The 23,420-nt window shown below is 37.2% G+C and overlaps 1 protein-coding gene across 1 annotated transcript; it reads right to left on the bottom strand.

Moving 5' to 3' along the window:
- Positions 1 to 4,757: 4,757 nt before the first annotated feature.
- LOC120518168 (extracellular calcium-sensing receptor-like) lies at positions 4,758 to 23,193 on the bottom strand. The gene is made up of 6 exons (XM_039740804.1): positions 23,048 to 23,193; positions 21,491 to 21,782; positions 17,937 to 18,767; positions 16,705 to 16,932; positions 6,915 to 7,038; positions 4,758 to 5,662 (listed from the first exon to the last, which is right to left on the bottom strand). Exons 1-6 carry the CDS (start codon positions 23,134 to 23,136, stop codon positions 4,758 to 4,760), a joined length of 2,469 nt encoding a protein of 822 aa, XP_039596738.1. The 5' UTR covers positions 23,137 to 23,193.
- Positions 23,194 to 23,420: the final 227 nt, after the last annotated feature.

Raw genomic sequence — 23,420 nt, 5'->3', positions numbered from 1 at the left:
ACAATAAACCATAAACCAAATCACAAATAAACCAATCCTCCACTCCCAGACGCTTAGCCACCCTGCCTCCCAACTCAGCTCAGTGTCTGGGCTTTCCCAGAGTCCTTTAATACCCCATGACCCGGAGATGTTCCTGCCCCACAGTCCACAAGTCCTTACCACTTCCGGGTCAGGGTAAAAGTCTTTCTCTTCAACCTGGAAGTACGTCATTCCTCCCGTTCACGTGACCAGGACGCACTTCCAGGTTATAGGGCACATAAGAGTCTATGAGCCTCGCTACAGCGACTCCTTGTGGTCCCCAAGGTATCCAGCAGGGCTGTGTATAAAAACTACAAAGTCCATGAGGCCCTGCTGGAACTAGGGGCACGTCCATGCTGTCGGGAGAGCTCCTCCTGGCGGCCTGGGGGTGAGGGCCGGCAACTCTTGCCGGACATCCATCACAACTGACATTGCTGTTCCACAGAATCAGAAGGTTCTGGATGCAAATTATCCCTTGCATAAAGTACATCCTAAGATTGCTTCCTGTTCTTTCTTTATACCATGCAGACACGGGGAGGAAGTGTAAACTCCAGAGAAGCAGTGTCTGAGCCAGGACTAAACCCAAGAATAAAGAGTTACCATGTTTCCCATCTAAACAACTACAAAATATCAAAAATAATACAAGAATGGGCAGAATCTAATTCAGACAGAATAAATTAATAATAGTGAAAAAGCTGACCATTTCTGGACTGAGGCAACAATACAGTTTGGTCATTCACTCTATAATTAAACCCTGATTAAACAGTCTGTTCCCAGGATATCTAATGGGGAGCCAAAGGATGGGAAAACAACGCTGAATACAATTACAGCTACTCCTACTGCTACACTAATGAAAAATTGCTGTGAAATAGGTTAATGGGGTTAGTACTGTTAAATGTACAGATTACAGTGACATTCTAACCTGTATGTGTTATTCAACATGCAACATGTTGCCTACCTTGAAACATCTGTCTGAAATTAACTGAATCCTATTATTTTTGCTCTGTCATTAAGATATATTTGCCAATTCACTAGGATAGGTTAATTCTTTCAAAGTTGAGATAAAGGCTAAGAATGGAACAATGAACAAAGATCAGTCCAATATGTTTGAAGAAGCACACCATTCACTATATTTATAACACCTATTAATACTTGAAACTAAATAGATGGTAAAAAGTGGCTTTCTGTACAACAGCACCACTTAACTGCTGGCTTTCTTTCTTGTGCATATATGTCTTGACCTAAAGTCGGTGCACTGTTTCACGCACTAGAGTTCTCCAGCTCATCTTGTCTTTCTAGACATTGTGATGGATGGCCTGCATCTCAGTCTGTCCGAGATGTTCCTCAACAGAAAGAAGGAGGAAGAGCAGGCTTTTCAGGGCACTGCATTCCCCGAGACACTAGGAGGCAGCTCCCCTGGATGGCAATGGTTCCCCAGATTCCCTCAGAGCATCCTGGGATGTGGAGTGCATTTCCTCAGCCCTGTTGGGTGCCGTGGGTGCTGCCAGGGGGAGCTCACAAAGAACCTGGGGACTCCTACTATTACGACAACCCGGAAGTACTTTGGAGTCACAAGGACAGAAGCCCGCAATACTTCCAGGCTACATAAGGAAGGATGATGTGGCATTGACCTAGAAGAAGAGACTATTTAAAGGAGTCAAGACCCAGCAGAGAGAGCCAGAGTTGGGAGGTTGGGTGACGAAGCTGCTGGGAGTGGAGGATTGGATTATTGTTAATGTTATTGATTATTAGTGTTATTGATTGGAGAATTGTGGAGTGTGCGGTGCTTTGTGCACTTTATTTAAAAAAAATATTAAGGAAAGTATTGTTGGTGCTTTTAAACGTGTATCCTGGATGCCTGTCTGGTGGGTTTAACGGGGCAACAGCACCTCTAGCGTCCACAACATCTACGATACATCGGTTTCTTGCTTGTGGGCATCTTCTTTCACTGAGTAAAGCCTCTTATTCTAGTCCCCCCTTATGGTCTATTTCCCACAATACTATCTTCTGATGCTTTTCATTAAATTTTGATCTCTTCGTATTAACATATCATAGCACTGTAGTCTTCATCCTTTGGCACAGCAACAATATCATTGTCTTAATTAAGCCCTCATTTTCTATGATTGCTTTGATTTAAAATTTATTAGTTGAGATTGGTCTGGGTGAACTTTTGTCTTAACATGTGTATATTGGTTAATTGTGTCAGCAGTTTTGATTTCTTCATGTTATCCATTTATTTTCACGCTGAATCCTTTCTATGATTTCCTTCTTCCATATTACTCAAGAACCACTCTTCCCCTATATTACAAATTTTTCACTTTTCCATAGGAAATTTACTCTGTCTGAGATAGCATTCAACTTATAGGGAGGTGTTTCGCTTTGTCAGCATTGACTTCTAGCCCAGCTCCTTTGGGCTCGTTTATGAAAACCCTTGTCATGTCATTCAGTTTTTACTTGCATTGAGATCATCAGCATAGGCTAACACAGTGGTCTTTTTGATTGTTTAATTCTTGTTTCCATTTCCATTTATTTCTTTGTGGTACTTTGTAACATCAAAAGTGAACAGCAGTGGGGAGAGGGAAAGTCTTGGTTTGATGCCATTCTTTACTTCACATAGTTATAACTGTCCAAGTCTGCAAAAAACATTTCTGTAAGTCTGATCGCTTTTTTGTAATTCTTGAGTTTCCATTTATTCCCCATATTTCTTTCTTGTCTTTGCTGTCATAAATGTTCTTTAAAATCCACACACAAGCATTTTATTTATTTTACTGTAGTGACAGTCTTTAATTGGTTTTAATTTGGTGTACAATTCCAGTTTAGATTAATGATCAGTAAAAAATCTGTACATACTGTATGATGTTGAACGGTTATGCATTGGATCATCTTTTCTAGTTTGACATAAGGAATAGTAGGACAGTAAGATCTGGCTCTCTGACAATCATGTGGATGTATTGTATAAATAATAAGCTTAGGAAAAATACAGTAACAATATTGCATTATTTAGTGCTTAGCTGTCCATTCTATCTGTTGTGTACATGACAAATTAGCATCATTAAAGTTCTTAAAAATGCACCTGTTATCTCCAGTCTTATACTAGAGAGTGTGTATGCTTCATGTAGAAATTAAACAACTACAAGGTTGGCAGAGGCAATTTCTCTCAACAGATAAAACAATCTGCAGTACATAAGAGTCACTAACTGCAGAAGAAGACACTTTAAATACAGTTATCTGGATTACCATTGTTGATTTGTAAATAAACAGAGCTGTCTGACTCTGAGTTTAAATAACTTGTCAGCTCATCAGTCACAATGGAATCATGGCACTACCATCATTCTTGTCTGAATTTATGACTTGTTAATAAATCAACATACTGAGCAATTAGTGCGGTACTTTCTGTATTGAATGAGTAAAGGTACATTGTTTCTGGTGTCTTCTTAGGACACTGGCTCTCCTGACCTTCTCCCTGCCTGGTATGTACAAATTGCTGTCTTGTGGTTTGCTCTATAATAACTGTCAATAAAAATATGACAAAAAAGTAGCTTTGTTGACACTGAAAATTTGGTACATTGTTTCACAGATTCAATAGGTCCACTCTGCCATATTTGAGCACACATACAAGCAAATCAACAAACAATAAGTTGACATAAGTATGTGCCATCTTTGATTTGTCTGTGAAATTGTAATACCTACAGATATCCTGAAACTTATCTGGATATTTTAAAGTGACATTGAAATGTAAAACATTGGTAAATTGAACTTTTTAAAATAGTTTAGCTTAAATTTGAAAATCAGAATTTTAAAAACATTCTTGTCTATATTGTCACTTTGGTCTGGAGTTCTCGGCCTCTGCATTTGAGCATTAGAGTGGTTTGACTGTCATATCACCTTTCACAAAACATACTGAATGTATTGAAAAATGACTAGTTTTCTTTAAAAATGCACATTGACAAGTTTTCAGCTGGATTACATATTTTGTTGCTTAAAATTGAAACCAGAAATTTTTAGTAGAAATCCAATTTATTAATTTTGTAATATTTACTTCTTGTGTTAGGTTGGAAGACAACATAATCTACCTCACTTTCTCCTTTCTGTAATTTCAAAAGCTCCTTGCCATTGTGCTGGCAGTTTACAGTCGATGGTAGATAGTGGTAAACTGTTGATAATATCAAAATCTGGAAAAAACTGGGTGTTGGTGGTACCCTTTAAAAAGCCTTCACTAGTGGGTACAGTCAGGTAGGAGTTACTAATTTGCTATACCAAACACCACACCATGGCAAGAGCAGATGATAAATGAAAATGAAAACAGGCAATACATTAATCTTACACGACAAATGGAACTAAAGTCAAAATCAGTTAGACAGGAAGTTAAGTTTCACAGGTTTGTAAGACACCTTCTAAATGGTATAATACATTGATTAAATTATAATAATTAGTAACCTATTATTCAGAAACAGTAACATGTGTAATAAGTATTATACTTTCTTTGATGTGTTTATATAAAAAGGAATACAACTATTCCAGGAAATGGTCTTATTAAAGTAATACTATTTAATCCATGCATCCTAACATGGCTATTAAATACCCACTATGTCAGACTGGGTTTTATGCCAAAATATACAGAATAGTGACATATTTTAATCATATTGTCAAATATACATTTTTTATTTTGAGTTTTCCTCATTAAACTAATTAGATGGCATAAAAGTATTGGAACCAAATGAAATTTTAATGAGTAATAATCACTTCTCTGATTTTCCCATAAGAGCTTTTTTTGTGTTTTTTTCTGGTTTCAACAGAATAATGTAACATTTTGGAGCAAATATTGACAGAAGTAAGCCGAAGCTTGAAGCTAATATTGCAAATATTTCCACAGCCACTGTATATTTTCCTGGAGAACTAATATAAGCAGGAATAAAACTTAACCAAACAGCACAAAAAATCAGCATGCTGAAAGTTATGAATTTAGCTTCATTAAAGGTATCAGGAAGATTTCTTGCAAGAAAAGCTAAGACAAAACAAATGAGTGAGAGCAGGCCAATGTAGCCCAGTAAAAAGCTGAAGCCAGCTACTGACCCAATGTCACACTCAAATATAATTTTAGCATTTTGATACTTGGTGTTTTTACTGGGAGCAGGTGGAGCTGTTATAAGCCAGATTATGCATATTATGGATTGTATAACAGTAAAAATAAAGACAGTGCCTCTTTGTTGAGCAACACCAAACCATTTCATCATGTTATTACCAGGTAGTGTGGCTTTAAATGCCATTATCACAACCACAGTTTTAACAAGAATACATGAAATGCACAGAACAAAACTGATTCCAAAAATGATATGCCTCAGCAAACAGTTGAGCTGTGATGGCTGACCAATAAAGCATAGCGAACACAGAAAGCATAGGCTTAGTGATACCAGTAAAAGAAAACTCAGTTCAGAATTATTGGCTTTAACTACTGGAGTGTGTCGATTATAAACAAAAACAATTAGTACGCCAAATGATAGGCAACTTCCAAATATCGCTGAAGCTGCCAGAATGATTCCCATAGTCTCCTCATAAGAAAGAAATTCAATTTGTTTCATCAGACACCTGTTTCTTTCTGGATTTGACCAAAAATCAGGAGGACACTTGAAACATTCTGGGGAATCTACAACAGAAGTAAAATCTCAATTAGAATGAATTCATAACCCTTAAAAAATAATAGATATAGCTGACACATGCAATCTCTGAAGAGGAGCAGCCAATGAAAGGAAAAATGTAGTCCTAAATGAGCAAAGATCAGAATGAACTGGAGAACCAGAGATCAAGTTACCAAAGCCCAAAATCAAAAAACAAATGCACAAAGTTCAGACGTTCTGAATTCTTTTAAAAAATCAAAGAAACGCAAGAGTGTGTTTAGTAATAATTTAGAAAATCAATGATGTACAAGGACGTGCCGCTATGTTTCATATGCTAGGTGTGGTTACTTTCTGTAAAACACATTTGGGAACCACGTGACGACTAGGGATGTGTGAAGTGACACTTAAGTGCTGATGCTTTCAATACTGACAGTCACCACTTAGGATCAATCTTTGCATAAAAAATTCCTTACAGAATTATTTTTTAAGCATTAATTTTATTGCTTATTAAATCAATGTTCTTCTTATAGCAAACAAAATTTTCAGAATGAGATTCACTTGTCCTTCTACCAACGCCCACTGGCTTCATAATATACAGTTTACACGTGTACACAGAGGAACACAACAGTTGACACTGATCAGTCCGTCAGTCAGTCAAAAGGAAGAGTAGTGGTTTTGTCATAATGAAAAAGAAGTATAGTTTGGAGCCATTTCACTGTACTTAATAGGGGTATTTGGCAAAAATCTGCAAAATACAGTAGCCAAACCACAAATTTAACGAAACACACAAACGTTTGCCAAGTAAAAAAGCATGAGAAATTACAGAGGAGGTAATCTCAGGAGGCAAATTCTTCCACATCTGCTAGTGCCAAAATGAGACAGCATTCTCTGTCAGAAACTTTTCAGAAAATAAAGCATTGTCCAGGTATATAATTATATACACTTGAAAATTACTGCCCAATTATCCAACAGTTATCCAATATTTTTGTTTATCCATGTCGTGTGGACATGTGGATTAGGGCATTTCTCAAAATGTAATTTTATTATTTAACTCCATTAACAGCAATATTAGAGACTTGCTATACTACCTATATAAGCCAGGTTGAAATCTAAATAATCAAGGTAGATCTTGCAGTGTTAACATTTACAGTGCACCATGCAATGTGTCATTTGGTATGGGATTCATAAAAGCAGTGGTAATATTTGTTATACTCTATCTGTTGGAATGATGGAGACATAGCAACTGGACCTGTTTTAATTAACTGTTTCTTTGACACTTACCTACTTGGGTACTAATTTCCCCCTCTGTACATAGGACACAATCAAAACAGCACACTGGCTGTCCTTTTTTGTTAGCCTTCCTTGAGCCTGGTAAACAACTTTTACTGCAGACAGATTCTGGAATCTCACAAAGAAAAGATTCAGTGAGAAAGAGCACAAAGGAAACTTAACTCAGCAAAAAATGATTAAAACCAGTGGAAATAAGAAGTCTGCATTAACAGAGAAAATTGAAAAACTAGGGAAAAAAAATACATAACTAAAAGAGACACATGGAAAGGTTGTTGACTACTTGACAAGCACACATGCTTATTTCTTCTAGGTACTTGATTGCACTAGGGAGTCACAGTTGCACAGTAATAGAGTACTGAATACAACCCACTAATTTATAAACCGTACCTATGTAAGATGCTGCACTTGCCAGACACACTTTATATCCAAGGTTAAGCTCAAGGACATATTTATTCTTTATCTTTCCCATCCATAATCCATAAGTATATTAAGACTGTGTGTCTTGGTTTTCCTCGTGTCATGTGCGCAGCAGTCAGTAAGACCTGGTGAAAAAGTACTGTAGTCTATTCATTCACGGTATTAGAAAAACATATATCACTATCTCAGTTTAAATGTTTGCATTCTTTTCCATCTTTTTTATTGTCCATTACCAGTGTGGGTAAAGATGCAAGTATGAATTTTCTTAATTTTAGTTTCCATAAGTTGAGTTTCAACCTACATACAGTTTCTGTTTATATTTAAAAGACGGTGAAGTCTCTGTCTTTGTTCCTGATTGAGTGTTGACGGCAGAAGAATAATTTCCCATGATGTCACAGTAGTAACTGTCAATTGAAACAATATCATTTTTTAGGGCCGGGCTGGAGAGATGCTTTTGGGGGTATAAAAGGTCCTTAGTAAGTTGAGGATTGGCATAATGTTTGTAAGCTATAGATATAAGATTAATAGCATTTTGAGGGCTTGGAAATAAAAACCTATTTAGATATTCCTGATAGCGTCTTCCTTGCAAGAAATTTGAGCACTGGAATAGATAGATAGATAGATAGATAGATAGATAGATAGATAGATAGATAGATAGATAGATAGATAGATAGATAGATAGATAGATGTCCACTACTACACATTCTAGCTGCATAGCCTCTAGCTGAGAATTTCTATGTATAGTGTCTCCAAATCAATCTATGAAGTAGATAGAGTGAAAGAGAAGAGAGAGAGAGAGAGAGAGAGAGATTGATCATTCTAGTTTGAGAGGCACAGAGCCACCAGTACTGCATGTGAAATTGAATCTATGTTTTCACAAAACTATTCTGAGAGGGGACTCCAAAATTCCTGTAATTGATCAATAGTATGAGAGTAGGATATAATTATGGACTAAGCCGCTAGGTATTGTATGCCGATGGTCTTGTTAATCAGTCTGACAAGTGGCATTGTGCTTAACTGATTGAAACTCAAATTTAAAATTTTTATTCTACAGTCATGCATGTCACTTCTGCAGTTTTTTTTTTTTCTGCAAGCACATCAGATCATATAAACCATCAAGAATATGAAAGTCGCATTTTTCAATATTAGCGACACTTGTTAATAAAGAGTATCCAGAAGGACAGACTTTTTATCAGCTAAATTTCACTAAACGGGTGGCACAGTGGCGCAGTGGATAGCACTGATGCCTCGCAGTTAGGAGGCGCGGGTTCGCTTCCTGGGGCTACACTGTGTGGAGTTTTCATGTTCTCCCCGTGTCTGCATGGGTTTCCTCTGGGTGCTCCGGTTTCCTCCCACAGTCCAAAGACATGCAGGTTAGGTGCATTGACGATCCTAAATTGTCCCTAGTGTGTGCTTGGTGTGTATGTGTGTGTGTGTGCCCTGCAGTGGACTGGCGCCCCTCCTGGGGCTTGTTTCCTGCCTTGCGCCCTGGATTGGCTCCAGCAGACCCCCGTGACCCTGTCGTTAGGATATAGCGGGTCGGATAATGGATGGATGGATGGATTTAACTAAACTGCTGAGGTGTGTATGGGAAGCAGCAGAAAAAAAAACATCCACAGTAGTGGTGCACTCACTGCATCATAAGTTAAACAGCTTTTGACCAAAAACAATGTGGTTGTTGCTTCATGTCTTCTGTATTCACAAGATCTCACTCCCAGTGACTTTTTTGTTCCCTAAATTACAAATGAGATTGAAGGGTAGATAATTTGCTACCATGTTAGAGATCCAGGGAAAAAAAATTGAGTCTCTAGGCATAGTATCAAAAGATTTTTTTCAGGAATGAAAGAAATACTGAAACAAGTGTTTTGCAAGTTTTCTTTTTTTTTTTAAGAATTCAAAACATTTTTGAACCACTCTTATATAGCCTTTTTAGATGTAGTGAATTTAATACTGGAAAGGGCCTCATCTACTGACTCTGCAGGTCTACTGGAAGATAACACTGCTCATTTAGGGAAAGATTGTGATATTTATAGACATATCATTAACTGGAATAGCCTCTTTGATCTGAGTCTGAGTTTTGACTTATTATTGGAAGTCAGTGCTAATTATGCTTTGCTCAAATGCAAGATATATTTGCACAGTAGAAGAACAGAATGTAAACTCTCAGCTTCTAGTTTATTGATCCTTATAAATCCATAAATTCTAGACACCCAGGGAAAAGGAAGTGATGGATGATCAGCTAATCACCATTGATGGTGAGTTTGGTTATGAATGAAGCATCTGCTGCTGGACACTCCTGAAAGTGTGCTTATTGTGATCAGCAAGCAAGTTCGTTAATCCCTTTCCCTTAGAATGGCCTTTTCTACAGCTGGAGGTGGTTGACATGTAGACTGAACTGACCTAGGCTATCCTGTGGGAACGAATAGCACTTTGTTTCATGAAGGATGCCCTAGACTTGAGATGCCTCACTGAAGAGTATTACTTTTTTTTTTACACACTTGCAAGCAAATTGCAGGTGGCTTTCTTTCTTACCAACGAGAATGGGAAATAATTGGCATATGTCTAATTTTACTTTTGTCGTGTTAAAAGGGTTTATAATTTTGCACATCCTTATAGGCTGGTAGCTTTTTGCTGATTGTATTAGAACAGTTTAAAAATCTAGAGATAATTATTACAAGGAAACATAAATATCTCTTTAAACACAGTTATGGGTGCATAGTAAACATCAAGAATAGATGGTTCTCTCTATACCTTAATTTAACTATGAAAATGAATATTGTCAACATGAATATCCTTCTAACGCTCATATATCTTTTCGGGGTCCCTTTATACATCAACAAACTCTTTATTAATACGTTAGGCTCAACTATAACAATAGGTGACTTTTACAAAGATCTAAAGTAGAAGGTGGCAGAGTTCTACCTTTCAGTCCTATTACTGGGTGGAAATAGAACATACAATAATATATCGGTAACTGGGAGATGTCTACAAGTTTACACCAGCTTGGTTTGCAACGGAAAAATAATCTACTCTGTATGCTTTGTTTTCTGTTCCAGTTAAAACTAATACCATGAACCTGCTGTAAATCCTGTGAATCACCATTTTTCAAAATTATGGAACCAATTTAGGACATATATTAAGTAAGAGAAGATTTTAACTATTTTCCCTATATATTAGCCTAGGCAGTATTCAGTCATACAGGAGAGATCTTAGAGATCTGCAGTATATATTGATAATGTATTTGCAACCTTAAAACAATTAATATCCGGATACAAAGTTCTGTTATATGCAGATTAGAATCTTTGTTGAAATCAAAGGGATTCCCACATATTTTACCTATTTCTATTCCTGACGTCACACTGGATAATGTGAATGAAAATTCAGGCAGCATTTCCAAAGTATCTAAAGAGAGATCTTTAAATGAAAATCTCAACAAAGGAATGGAATTCAGCAAATCATAAGATACATTCTAGTTCAGTGTGCGGCAAAAATGCCATAATTCAACAAAAAAATGTTTTCATCAATCACATATAACTCATTTAAAATGGTATAAAATATAACCAGGGCAAAGTCCAGCTTCTGTTATTAAGCACCTGCATCACTAGGTCGTGTTTCTGAAATGTCCAACACTTAAACCATTTTGGCAGTATTTTTACTACAAGTCTTGGAGAATTTTGGATCTAAATTCTCTTCTGCTAATATAACAGTTGTGCTTAACATTTTTTACTCTACTGTCTGTTTTATACTATCCAAGATTTGTTTTATTTCCTCTCTTTCTCTGTCTATGACTAACAATTTTTAATAGCCGTTTCCTGACTGATCCTGCATTCATACGTTAGACTTAGTAATTACCAAAGGACTAAAAGTTGATGTAAAGCAGATCATTGATATTGGTCTATCAGACCATTTTCTTTTACTATTTAATATAGAAATATTGATAGAAAACATTCATGAGAAGCATATTGTTAAAAAACGCTTCTTTGATTCATCAGCAGCCTTAAAACTTACAAACATTCTAAGCAATCAGTCCGTTTATAGTGCTAACTATAATAGCAAGGATAATGTAAATAGTAATGTGGAAAACTTTTAATACTAAGGTGAGTGCTGCTGTTGACATAGTTAACCTGAAAAGACAGTTAAAAAATCTTATAGCATTGTTATACCATGGAAGATCCAAAGAGTGTGTGATTTAAAGAGAACATGCCGTACAGCTGAGCGTAAATAGAGAAAAACTAAACTAACAATCCACTATGAGATATTGAAGGTTAAAATAACAGAATACAATAACACAGTCCATCTTGAGAGGCGCTGCTATTTCTCTAAGATTATAAATAACAATGCTAGTAATCTGCGGTGGGTTGCCGCCCTGCCCGAGATTGGTTCTTGCCTTGCTCCCTGTGTTGGCTGAGATTGGCTCCAGCGGACCCCTGTGACCCTGTGTTTGGATTCGACGGGTTGGAAAATGGATGGATGGATGGATGGATGCTAGTAATCCCAGAATCTTGTTCTCTCCAATTGATCGTCTGCTAAACCCAGGTATTGCAAAAGAATGCCTCCAAAATACTTCCAGTGAAGTATGTGAGGCTACTGCTGTATTTTTCAATCAAAACATTAATGATATTAGAAATAATATAGAATATCTCCCCAACACTGCGGATCCTCCTAAGCCCCAGTATTCCATTATAAACAAATTTAATTCTTTCACCATGATATATTTGCCTGATTTACATAAAATAATTTCTCAACTGAGAACCTCCACCTGCGCCCTTGACCCACTACCAACAAGTTTTTTTATAGAAGTATCGGGCATGCTAATTGATAGCATTCTTGACATAGTAAACCCATCATTAGATACGGGGGTCTTCCCAGACTGTCTTAAGACTGCTGTAGTTAAACCTCTACTCAAGGAAAATAATCTTGACCCCTCTGCTTTTGAAAATTTTAGACCTATTTCTAACCTGCCTTTCTTAAGTAAAATTCTAGAGAAGGCAGTCATTATGCAGCTAAATGACCTCTTCAATAAACATGCTACTCTCGATATATTTCAGTCAGATTTTAGAACAAATCACAGTATAGCAACTGCACTCATTAAAGTAGTAAATGCCATGCGCATAAATGCAGACAGAGGCCATTTATCTGTTCTCATCCACTTAGATCTGAGTGCCGCATTTGACACCATTGATCACAACATTCTCAGAAGTCAATGGGTGGGCCTCTCTGGTAGTGTCTTAAATTGGTTTGAATCCTACCTGGCAGGGAGAAACTTCTTTGTTTGTTGTGGTAATTACAACTGAAAGACACAAGATATTCTATATGGTGTTCCACAAGGCTCTATCCTGGGTCTGCTGCTCTTTTCTATCTACATGTTTCTGTTAGGTCAGATTATCTTGGGGCATAACGTGAGTTACCACAGCTATGCTGATGACACGCAGCTGTATTTATCAATAGCACCTGATGACCCCGACTCTGTTGTTTCACTAACACAATGTCTTACTTGTGTTTCTAAATGGATGAACAGTAATTTTCTCAAGCTAAATAAAGAGAAAACAGAAATTTTAGTGATTGGCAATAATGGATATAATGAGTTATTAGAAATAATCTTGATATATTAGGATTAAAAGTCAAGACGGAGGTAAAGAATTTAGGGGTAGCTGTTGACTGTAACCTGAATATTAAATCGCATATTAATCAAATTACTAGAACAGCATTTTTTCACTTAAGAAACATAGCAAAAGTTAGACCTCTTATATCATTGAAAGATGCTGAGAAATTAGTTCACGCGTTTGTTTTCAGTAGACTAGATTACTGTAACGCACTCCTCTCAGGACTACCCGAAAAAGACATAAATTGTTTGCAACTAGTACAGAATGCAGCTGCTAGAATCCTAACTAGGAAAAGAAAATCCAAGCACATTTCTCCAGTTTTGATGTCACTACACTGGTTACCTGTGTCATTCAGAATTGACTTTAAAATACTGCTTATGGTTTACAAAGCCTTAAATAATCTCGCTCCATTTTATATATCGGAATGTCTGACACCTTATATTCCAAATCGTAACCTTAGATCCTCAAATGAGTGTCTGCTTAGAATTCCAAGAGCTAACCTTAAAAGAATTGGTGAGGCAGCCTTCTGCTGTTATACACCTAAAATCTGGAATTGACTGCTAATAGGAATTCGCCAGGCTAATACAGTGGAGCACTTTAAAAAACTGCTAAAAACTCATTACTTTAACATGGCCTTCTCATAACTTCATTTTTATTTAATCCTGATACTCTGTATATTCAATTTATTATCATAACTATTCATGGTGACTCTAAAATAAAATTCATGGTGAACTCCGAGTCCAGCTCTGGGCTGCGAAGTAGCAGTACAGGAGAAAGCTGGAGCAGAAGTTGCAGAATAACAGCATGAAGGAAGTGTGGGATGGGATGAAGATCATCACTGGCTGCAGCTCGAAGCGGGATGCCACTATTGAGAGAGACGTGCAGAGAGTAAACCAGATGAACAACGTCTTCAACAGGTTTGACCACCCTAACCCACTCTCACCTCAGAGTACTGCACCCTCCAGCCATCCTTCTGCTGATACCAGCATATGTGAAAGTTTCCCCCAACCCACAATTACAGCAGCCAGGTAAGCAGAGAGCTGAGGAGACTTTGTGCCAGCAAAGCAGCGAATCCAGATGAAGTATCGCCACGACTGCTGAAGGCCTGTGCGTTGGAGCTGGGGAGTCGTCTACAGCGCATCTTCAACCTGAGCCTGGAACAGGAGAGAGTCCCGAGGCTTTGGAAAACATCTTGCATCACTCCAGTCCCAAAGGTTTCACGTCCTAGTGAGCTGAACAACTTTCGGCCTGTCGCTCTGATGTCACATGTGATGAAGACCATGGAACGGCTGCTGCGTCACCACCTGAGGCCACAGGTCTGCCACGCCCTCAACCCTCTGCAGTTCGCATACCAGGAGAAGGTAGGAGTGGAGGATGCCATTATTTATATGCTACACCGATCCCTCTCCCACTTGGACAGAGGCAGTGGTGCTGTAAGAATTATGTTTATGGACTTCTCTAGCGCCTTCAACACCATCCAACCTCTGCTCCTTAGGGACAAGCTGACAGAGATGAGAGTAGATTCATACCTGGTAGCATGGATCGTGGACTATCTTAAAGACAGACCTCAGTATGTGCGTCTCGGGAACTGCAGGTCTGACATTGTGGTCAGCAACACAGGAGCGTCGCAGGGAACTGTAATTTTGCTGGTCCTGTTCAGCCTATATACATCGGACTTCCAATACAACTTGGAGTCCTGCCATGTGCAAAAGTTTGCAGACGACACTGCTATCGTGGGCTGCATCAGGAGTGGGCAGGAGGAGCATAGGAAGCCAATCAAGAACTTTGTTAAATGGTATGACTCAAACCATCTACAACGGAACACCAGTAAAACCAAGGAGCTGGTGCTGGATTTTAGGAGACCCAGGCCCCTCATGAACCACGTGATCATCAGAGGTGACTGTGTGCAGAGGATGAAGACCTATAAATACATGGAAGTGCAGCTGGATGATAAGTTGGACTGGACTGCTAATACTGATGCTCTGTGTAAGAAAGGACAGAGCCGACTATACGTCCTTAGAAGGCTGGCATCCTTCAACATCTGCAATAAGATGCTGCAGTTGTTCTATCAGACGGTTGTGGTGAGTGCCCTCTTCTACGCGGTGGTGTGCTGGGGAGGCAGCATAAAGAAGAAGGATGCCTCACACCTGGACAAACTGGTGAGGAAGGCAGGCTCTATTGTAGACACGGAGCTGGACAGTTTGACATCTGTGGCAGAGCAACGGGTGCTGAGCAGGCTCCTGTCAATCATGGAGAATCCACTGCATCCACTGAACAGTGTCATCTCCAGACAGAGGAGCTGCTTTAGCGACAGACTGCTGTCACTGTCCTGCTCCACTGACAGACTGAGGAGATCATTCCTCCCCGACACTATGCGACTCTTCAATTCCACCCTTTAAAGGTTAATATTATACAAAATTATTGTCTGTCTTTTATACCTTCATTTTTATTACTCTTTAATTTAATATTGTTCTTTATCAGTATGCTGCTGCTGGAGTATATGAATTTCCCCTTGGGATTAATAAAGTATCTATTTACAGTATCTATCTATCTATCTAAAATCTGTACTAACCCCTATTCTCTCTTCTGTTTCTTTTCCCAATTTTCTGTGGTTGCGACCTGCGCCACCACCACCTAATCAAAGCACCATGATGTTCCTACATTGATGGATTAAAAGCCAGAAGTCTACATGACCATCATCATCTAGTCCTTCCATGAGAACACCAAACACAGAGAGGACTGTTTCATTTTTGTTAGGTAGAATGCCCAGAGGGGGCTGGGCAGTCTCATGATCTGGAACCCCTGCAGATTTGTTTTTTTTTTCTCTCCAGCCGTCTGGAGTTTTTTTTTTTGATTTTTGTTTTTTCTGTCCTCCCTGGAGGAGGACCTTACTCTTATTTTATGTTAAGTATGGTAAAGTCATCCCTGATGGAAGATCGCAGGAATCATGGGAAAGAGGGGTCCTTTCATAGGATTTGCTGGCCCAGCACTGTTTCAGCCGTGGAATGGCCAAATGGGGGAGGCAGCTTGATGGATGAGGTCTGCAGGACTCTAAAAATATCCAAATCTTATTATGTGATATCATCTACTGTTAAATTCTGCTCCGTACTTCTAAAATTTTTATTTTTATGCTGTATTAAGGATTTGTTCTGTTATGTGTATTGTATTGTATTGACCCCCTACTTTTGACACCCACTGCACACCCAACCTACCTGGAAAGGGGTCTCTCTTTGAAGTGCCTTTCCCAAGGTTTCTCCCATTTTTCCCTACAAGTTTTTTTTGGGAGTTTATCCTTGTCTTCTCAGAGATTTAAGGTTAGGGGACTGTCAAGAGGCAGAGCCTGTTAAAGCCCATTGCGGCACTTCCTGTGTGATTTTGGGCTATACAAAAATAAATTGCATTGTATTGTATAGTAATTAGTGTTGTCTTATTTTAATTCTTACTTTGACTTTTTTCTGTTTTCTTCATCATGTAAAACACTTTGAGCTACAATATTTGTATGAAAATGTGCTATAGAAATAAATGCTGTTGTTGTTATTGTTGCACCTTACTCTCATTTTTCTTTTTGTGAGAACTAAGGCAAATGGCAGTGTATATATTTAAATGGTTTACATCCATATATACTTTCAGCTATTAGTTTAGCATTCTTGATTTTACTTAGTAATTTTTTCATATGACATTGTGCATTTTGCAGTTTACACATATTCTGTTTTTGCAATATGACTCATATAATCTTATTAAGTAACAAATAAATAACTTACTGAGCCAGAAGGAAAATTCCAAAATATGTCCCCTTCATTTAGTGTTAGTTCCTGGCCAGTGATGGCTGCCTTATCATAAACACCAACTGTTTTAATGTCTATCTTCCCACTGCCATCTCGCTGCCAGTTCACTATGTCATAAATTGCTAGGGCATCTCCATTTTTATCAAATGCCACTCTTTCTCCTAAATGTGTGGTGAAATTGATGCCTTTCAGGTAGTGCATTAGCTTGTAAAAAAAAGAGAATTCATTATTTGAGAATTGCCAAATAAGACTAAGTAACTTAAAATTAAAGTAAGTAAACATGCAAACACACTTATCCATTTGTGGGTCACAGAAAATTATGGTATAAATATGCAAGACGCTCCTGAATAACAAATGTATATTTATCTGTACTGCCCCTATGGCTACACTGTAATCCAAAGTAATATCCCATAGTTATACCGTAGTTACAAAGTATTTGCAATCTATGCAATATAATTGCATAACATAACATTTTCAAACCTGCTTAAACAAATTGATTGTTGTCTGGTCTGTAGCTTATCCTGTCAGCATCAGGCACAAAGCAAAAACAAAGGCTGGATATTGTTCAGCCCCACTGGACTCCACTTCCGAAAACATCCATACTCACAAAGGGAAAAAACACACATTTGGAGAACATGCAAAATTTACACAGACACTGCAAATTGGGGTCATTAAGGCACTATGTATAGTGCCACCATGCAGATTATAATTTAGTTAATCAAACCAAAATTAAGATGTGGTACAGTGACAAAGCAGTTAATGCATGTGAGGAGCTTTCTTAGTAACTCATTGAATTTAATTGGCCACTCTAAAGTGGCTGACTATGAGTTTTTGTGGTCGTATGTGTGCGTGTGAACTTTAAAGGACTTCAGTGGAAGCTTACTGCCTTGCCCATAATGCTGCTGGTTCATTTGACCCTTAATTAGGTAAGAAAAAGGGGTTGATGGATTTTTCATTTTTAACTAGCTCAGAGATTTGCATAAACATTACTGTAGGTTAGATTAGATTAACTTTATTAAACCCAAGAGGAAATTTGGATGAATACAGCAACAGAAACACAAAAACAAACACTAACAAGACAAATAATACAATCAATTAATCAATCAATTAAATATATATTGAGAAGAAACTGCAAAAATAACTTAAAGAGTATAAGCATTCAGTTTGGGATGATGGGACGTGATCAGAGATTAAGCTGTCTTTCTCACCTGCCAAGGTTGAACATTTGTAATGCTGGCACAGCTCTTGTTTTCAAATGGTCCTTTTCCATTTTCACAGGATGCTAACTTATTAAGTGAATGTGCTAATGCATAAACGCCTTTATAAATATTGTAAGAAGCCCGTGATTCTGATACGTCTGTATAAGGTGTCTGCTTGCTTCTAACATCCTCAGATCCTGTGCAATACTTGACTTCGGGCAAAGCAGAGGAATTTTTCATACTTAAATTTTCCTTAAATTTACAGTCAAACATTTTTTCCCAAAATGTGGTTGCCAAATTTTGCATTGAAACAGGATTGGGGTTAATCTGAAGCAGAAAATTTTTTAATCCTGGAATTTCTCCTCTCCGCAGAGCAATTCCAAAAGTTCCACCAAATGCACCAAAATTTTCCTCTGTGGCTAGTACTGTGGCGGTGCTCCAGGCTTCACTAGCAATCCACTGCCTGCCGGTGATGTTTTGTTCAGTGATTTCTTTTACCAAAGGAGCTGCATCAACTCTTGTTGAAAATAGCACAATCACCTTTGCTGTTGAGTATTTGATAGTATTAACAACTTGAAGAATTTTTGCTCTCTCGCTGATGACAGGCAGATTTTCCGTGAATGCAATGCACCCAAACTTGCTCATTTCTTCTTGGAAGCTTTTTGCAGCATACTGTCCATAGTCATCTTCAGTTGCAATAATGCCTACCCAGGACCAGCCATAATGTTTAATAAGTTGAACCATTGCTTTGACCTGAAAGGCATCACTGGGTACAGTTCTAAAAAATGATGGATATTCCAGTTTATTACTTAAGCAAGAGCATGTAGCATAGTAGCTGACCTAATGGAAATATAAAACATGTTGATTAGAAAGAAAGAAAGAAAGAAAGAAAGAAAGAAAGAAAGAAAGAAAGAAAAATTGATTTTTGTCTTTGAACAGCTAATACTAATTACGGGGTTGACTAGCTTAAGATAAAATGGACCTAAAACAATTATTTAACACCTACAGAACTGCATTAAGAATCTTCACTTTCAAATTCATAATATTTAATTAATTAAATTTTTTACAGATACTACCAAACAGTCTAAGCCAGTCATTTAAATGACGTGCATTGATTTCATGTCACATTCAAAAGGCATGTTACACTGAAAAAAGTATAACATTGATGTTGTTCATTCAATGTAAATTTTCTCTTTCAAGCAACTTAAGATTAGTCAATTAGTGTTGCAGATTGAAATATTTGGTTTCAGATCTCAATCAAAATAAAAAAAATTGTTTGTACCAAATTAAGTTATGGTGGAGGTAATAAACGTAAAAATCCTATTTCATTTAACTTAATATATTAGGTTGTTCATGTGCTGTGTTTGGGGGCCATTTGCATATTCATTCGGTCTAACTTTCCAGTTTGATGACTTTCCAACTGCCAAAATAGAAGAACAACTTAAAAAATAGATTTACTTCAGTAAAAAAAAAAACAAGTGAATTGCACCCAATAACTCTAAATGATTTGCCTCAATTTAAAAATTGTGGGATCAATAAGCTAAAAAGAATTATATTGGTTCTGATTGAAAATATTAAGTGTGAATCATTCATATTTTTTTTCAGTGTAGATTAAGTAGCTATTTTAAAATGCTCTGGATTGTGAGTCTTTTTATATACTGGCATCCACTACAGTTTTAGTTCATGCTTGCCTATTAAAGCTGTTAGGACAGGCATTGTGTAAATCTATAATGGAAATGTGAGTTTAGACGCAAGATGCACAGAAGAATGGATGGATCTGATGAAGTTATGAGGGTTGTGTCTATCTATCTATCTATCTATCTATCTATCTATCTATCTATCTATCTATAAACCACTACTTATAGAGACAAACCTGAGTTACTCTGTTAAATTAACTACACCAGGAAAGTGCTCCATCAATTAACTGAGTTATTAAATAACATTTCTGTCATAAGCAGTTTTGTGTTTCTTCATTAATTCTCAATTCAGATTATAGCTGATTGTTGTGGACAAAGCTAATGCCCTGAACCATTGTTTATTTAGATTTTGCCTCACACTGCCACCTTCATCCAATGACCAACACCTACTACTTCAGCTGGAATGGCCAGTGATCAGTTCACCTCTGACCATCAGTATGGACTGTTGGTACCTGCAGACCAAGTAAGGAGACAACTGAGGAAGCTACATACAGGAAAAGCCAAGGGACCAACGGAGTCAGTCCTTGAGTTTCTATTGCTCATGCTAACTAATTTTGTGGTATCCTCTGGCACCTCTTCACTCTGTCTCTAAGTGAAAGTGTTGCTGCTGTGGAAAATACCCTGCATTGGTCTGGTTCCAAAGAAGGCAGGTGCCTCATTACCTTATAACTAATAGACCAGTCAGACTCACGTCTCACATCATGAAGATCTTTGAGAGGCTGGTCCTAGACTATATGAATCCCCTAGTGTTGATTTTATTATCAGGCAAAGATTGGAGTAGAGGATGCAATTGTCCATCTACTCCACAAGGCTTATTCTCACCTTTACATAGCACTGTGAGGATTATGTTTTGTGCCCTGACTACCATCCAGCCAACCTTGTTAAGGGGTAACCTCAGAGATATTCAGGTGGATCATCCTATGGAGTCCTGAATAATGGACATCTCGATAAGGGAGATAGAAGTCAGGTGGTGAACTTAACTTAACATCAACAAAAGCAAGGAACTGGCTATTGACTTTCACTGCACCAAAGAGTCTTTATGTCCAGTCACTATTCATGGAGTGGATGTCAAAGTGGTCCAATCCTACAAGTACTTAAGGGTCCACACCAGTGACAGGTTGGACTGGTCTCAGCACACAGAGGAGCTATATAAGAAAAGGCAGAACAAGCTCTTTTGTCTTAGGAAACTGCGTTCCTTAATTGTGGGATGTGACTTCTTACAAATCTTCGACAACTCATTGATAGACCATACAATTTTCTACGCTAGTTTTCGGCTGGGCCAGTAGGATCTTTCTATCTCCATTTGATGTAAATGGAAAAATGTTTATACACTATAAAAACGTTCTGCAGTGTAAGAACTATAATGATTAACTATACTCTATACATTAATAATATTTTGGTTACTTAACTATTGAAACTGTAACAAATGTAAGCTTTTTACCTAAACATAACATTATGGGTGAGTGAGTGAATCTACTTTGTATTTATTATATGGAAAAAATCTGTGTCCATATTAATTGCACCAAGAAAATGTCCCAAAACTAACAGTGAATAAACTTCAGTTATTAATTAATATTTATGTCACATGCAGTATTGTACTTCTTCATTAATTACCAATTTAAGTTATAGCTGTGTTCTTTACCTTTTATTGATTGCACATTTCTAATTTGATTTAAATGGAAAAATATTTATACTACACATTATAAAGAAGTTCTACAGTGTAAGAACTATAAAGAATAATACAGTATATACAATAACAATATTTCAGTCACACTAGTATTAATATTGTAACAGATAATTGACTGAAAAGCTGAAAACCTTTCATCATAAAGTAAAGAGAAAATGTACATGAAATGCATACATTACCATTGGCAAACGAAACAGCCCCAGTATTCTTGATATGGCGATAGAATGTGAGGACAGAGGATCACCAATAACGGCAACAACAGGCGGAGGTCCGTTACAGTCAGACTCTGTTAAGACCTTATCCATGCCAGTAATGAGGGTAGTTGCTGCCCGTAAAGCGACTTGCAGTCTCATGCAGTTATCAAAGAGCCTATATCCTAATGTGATATTAGGAAGAATAGTAGGGTCTCTGTTTATTTCCTCAATTGCAAATGCCATTGTCAATGCCCACTGAAATACAGAAAAATCCAAACTGCCAAGAAAATGCAATAGCAAACATTAAAAGTATGCATTGAAAGTTCAATAAGGTGAGTCTTACACAGCTAACATTTTTTATTATTGAAAACTGCAATTTGTCTATGACAGTCCAATAGGCATTATTTTTTCAAACAATACAGGTCAGTATATCATATACATTTACAACAATTTTTACGGAATGTTTTATGATGAATTGAAGTAACAACAATCCACAAAAGAATACCTCCAATATGAACACTATCCCAATATATTTTTTGTAGTCTCACTTAATTTATTCAAGCAGACATTTTCCAAGGAAAACTCAAGTATGTAAAATGAATAAAATAACACAGAGAGCCACTGCCGGCATTTACAAAAGGTGATGCTTCCCATTGTAGTTTGGCAACAACTATTGTTATTAATACTGAAATACTGAGATACTATTAAAAAGGAGCATTATCTTGAAGAATGGTTACATTCCAAAAAATAACTAAATGTAATTAAGTTAATAACTCTATGAAATATTCATTGTTTGTTCTCTTAATCCAGATATTCCAATGCAGAACAGTTAGCCTCATACACACATACACATCTGTGGTATGGGGGACTAATTGTTGCCTGGAAAAAAAAAAAAACTGAACACAAATAGTGCCCAGGCCAGGATTTGCAACCAAGACTCTGAAGTCATGAGAGAGCAGTGCTACAAAATTGTACCACACAGCCAACTCTTATGACATAAAGTGCACTTTATTTTTAATCAGTTATTCATATTTTTTTGAAATGTAACTATTGGTTTTTGAAAACATTTTAGTAAATCTTAAATACACACTCTGAATACATTGTACATTCAATTGAGAATTATTTTGACTAACGTTAGATTTTATCAGATTTTAAGAAAGTCACTTAGTTAACCATCCTTCATTTAGCCATCACATAACCTCAGAACTTGGACAAGTAGAATGTCATACCCTTGAGCAGACTTGCTTTGTCACATGATCTGCTGACAAAATGGAAGTGAACCTGCCTATTTCTGGTTTAAAGTTCAGTCTGTTAGATTTGAGCAAATTGGTAAAAATACATTTCTATGTGCAAATAAATAATAATAATTCACCACATATAAGAAACTACTTGTAAAATTGGATGTTTTCATCCATACATACAAACAGTAAATACTCAGAATATTCATTAACAACATACATATTTCAAGTTGCATGATCTGAATCAAAAAGCAAATACTGAGGCAAGATACAGTTTCACCATTAATGCTATAATTCCACTCACCTCTCACAATTCCACTTCTCAGGTTTAGAATGAAAAGATAGATCTGGCACAATTGTTTTGAAACTCACTTCAAATATTCCTCCTAGCATAATATCACCTTTTTTATATAACCCCTGTAGATCAAATGTTTCTTGAATTCTGCATACTGGATCTTCAGCAGAATAGGTACATGTTGTTACATACAAAACCATTAAGCAAATGAACCTGGATTTCATGGCTTATTGTTACTTGAAATGCCAGAGTGATTTACCCATTTATAAGCATATGTACACTGCACTCAAGAGATAAAGGTGTCACAAGGATACTGTGAACAGCTGGCATCACTTAGCTAACCTGGGAATCATTGACATGCTTATTGTATCAGCCTCTTTAA

Source organism: Polypterus senegalus, chromosome 1 (genome assembly GCF_016835505.1).
Source record: "Polypterus senegalus isolate Bchr_013 chromosome 1, ASM1683550v1, whole genome shotgun sequence".
Lineage (NCBI taxonomy): Eukaryota > Metazoa > Chordata > Cladistia > Polypteriformes > Polypteridae > Polypterus > Polypterus senegalus.
The sequence above is the reverse complement of the archived record's forward strand: the minus strand, read 5'-3'. Positions and strand labels throughout refer to the sequence as shown.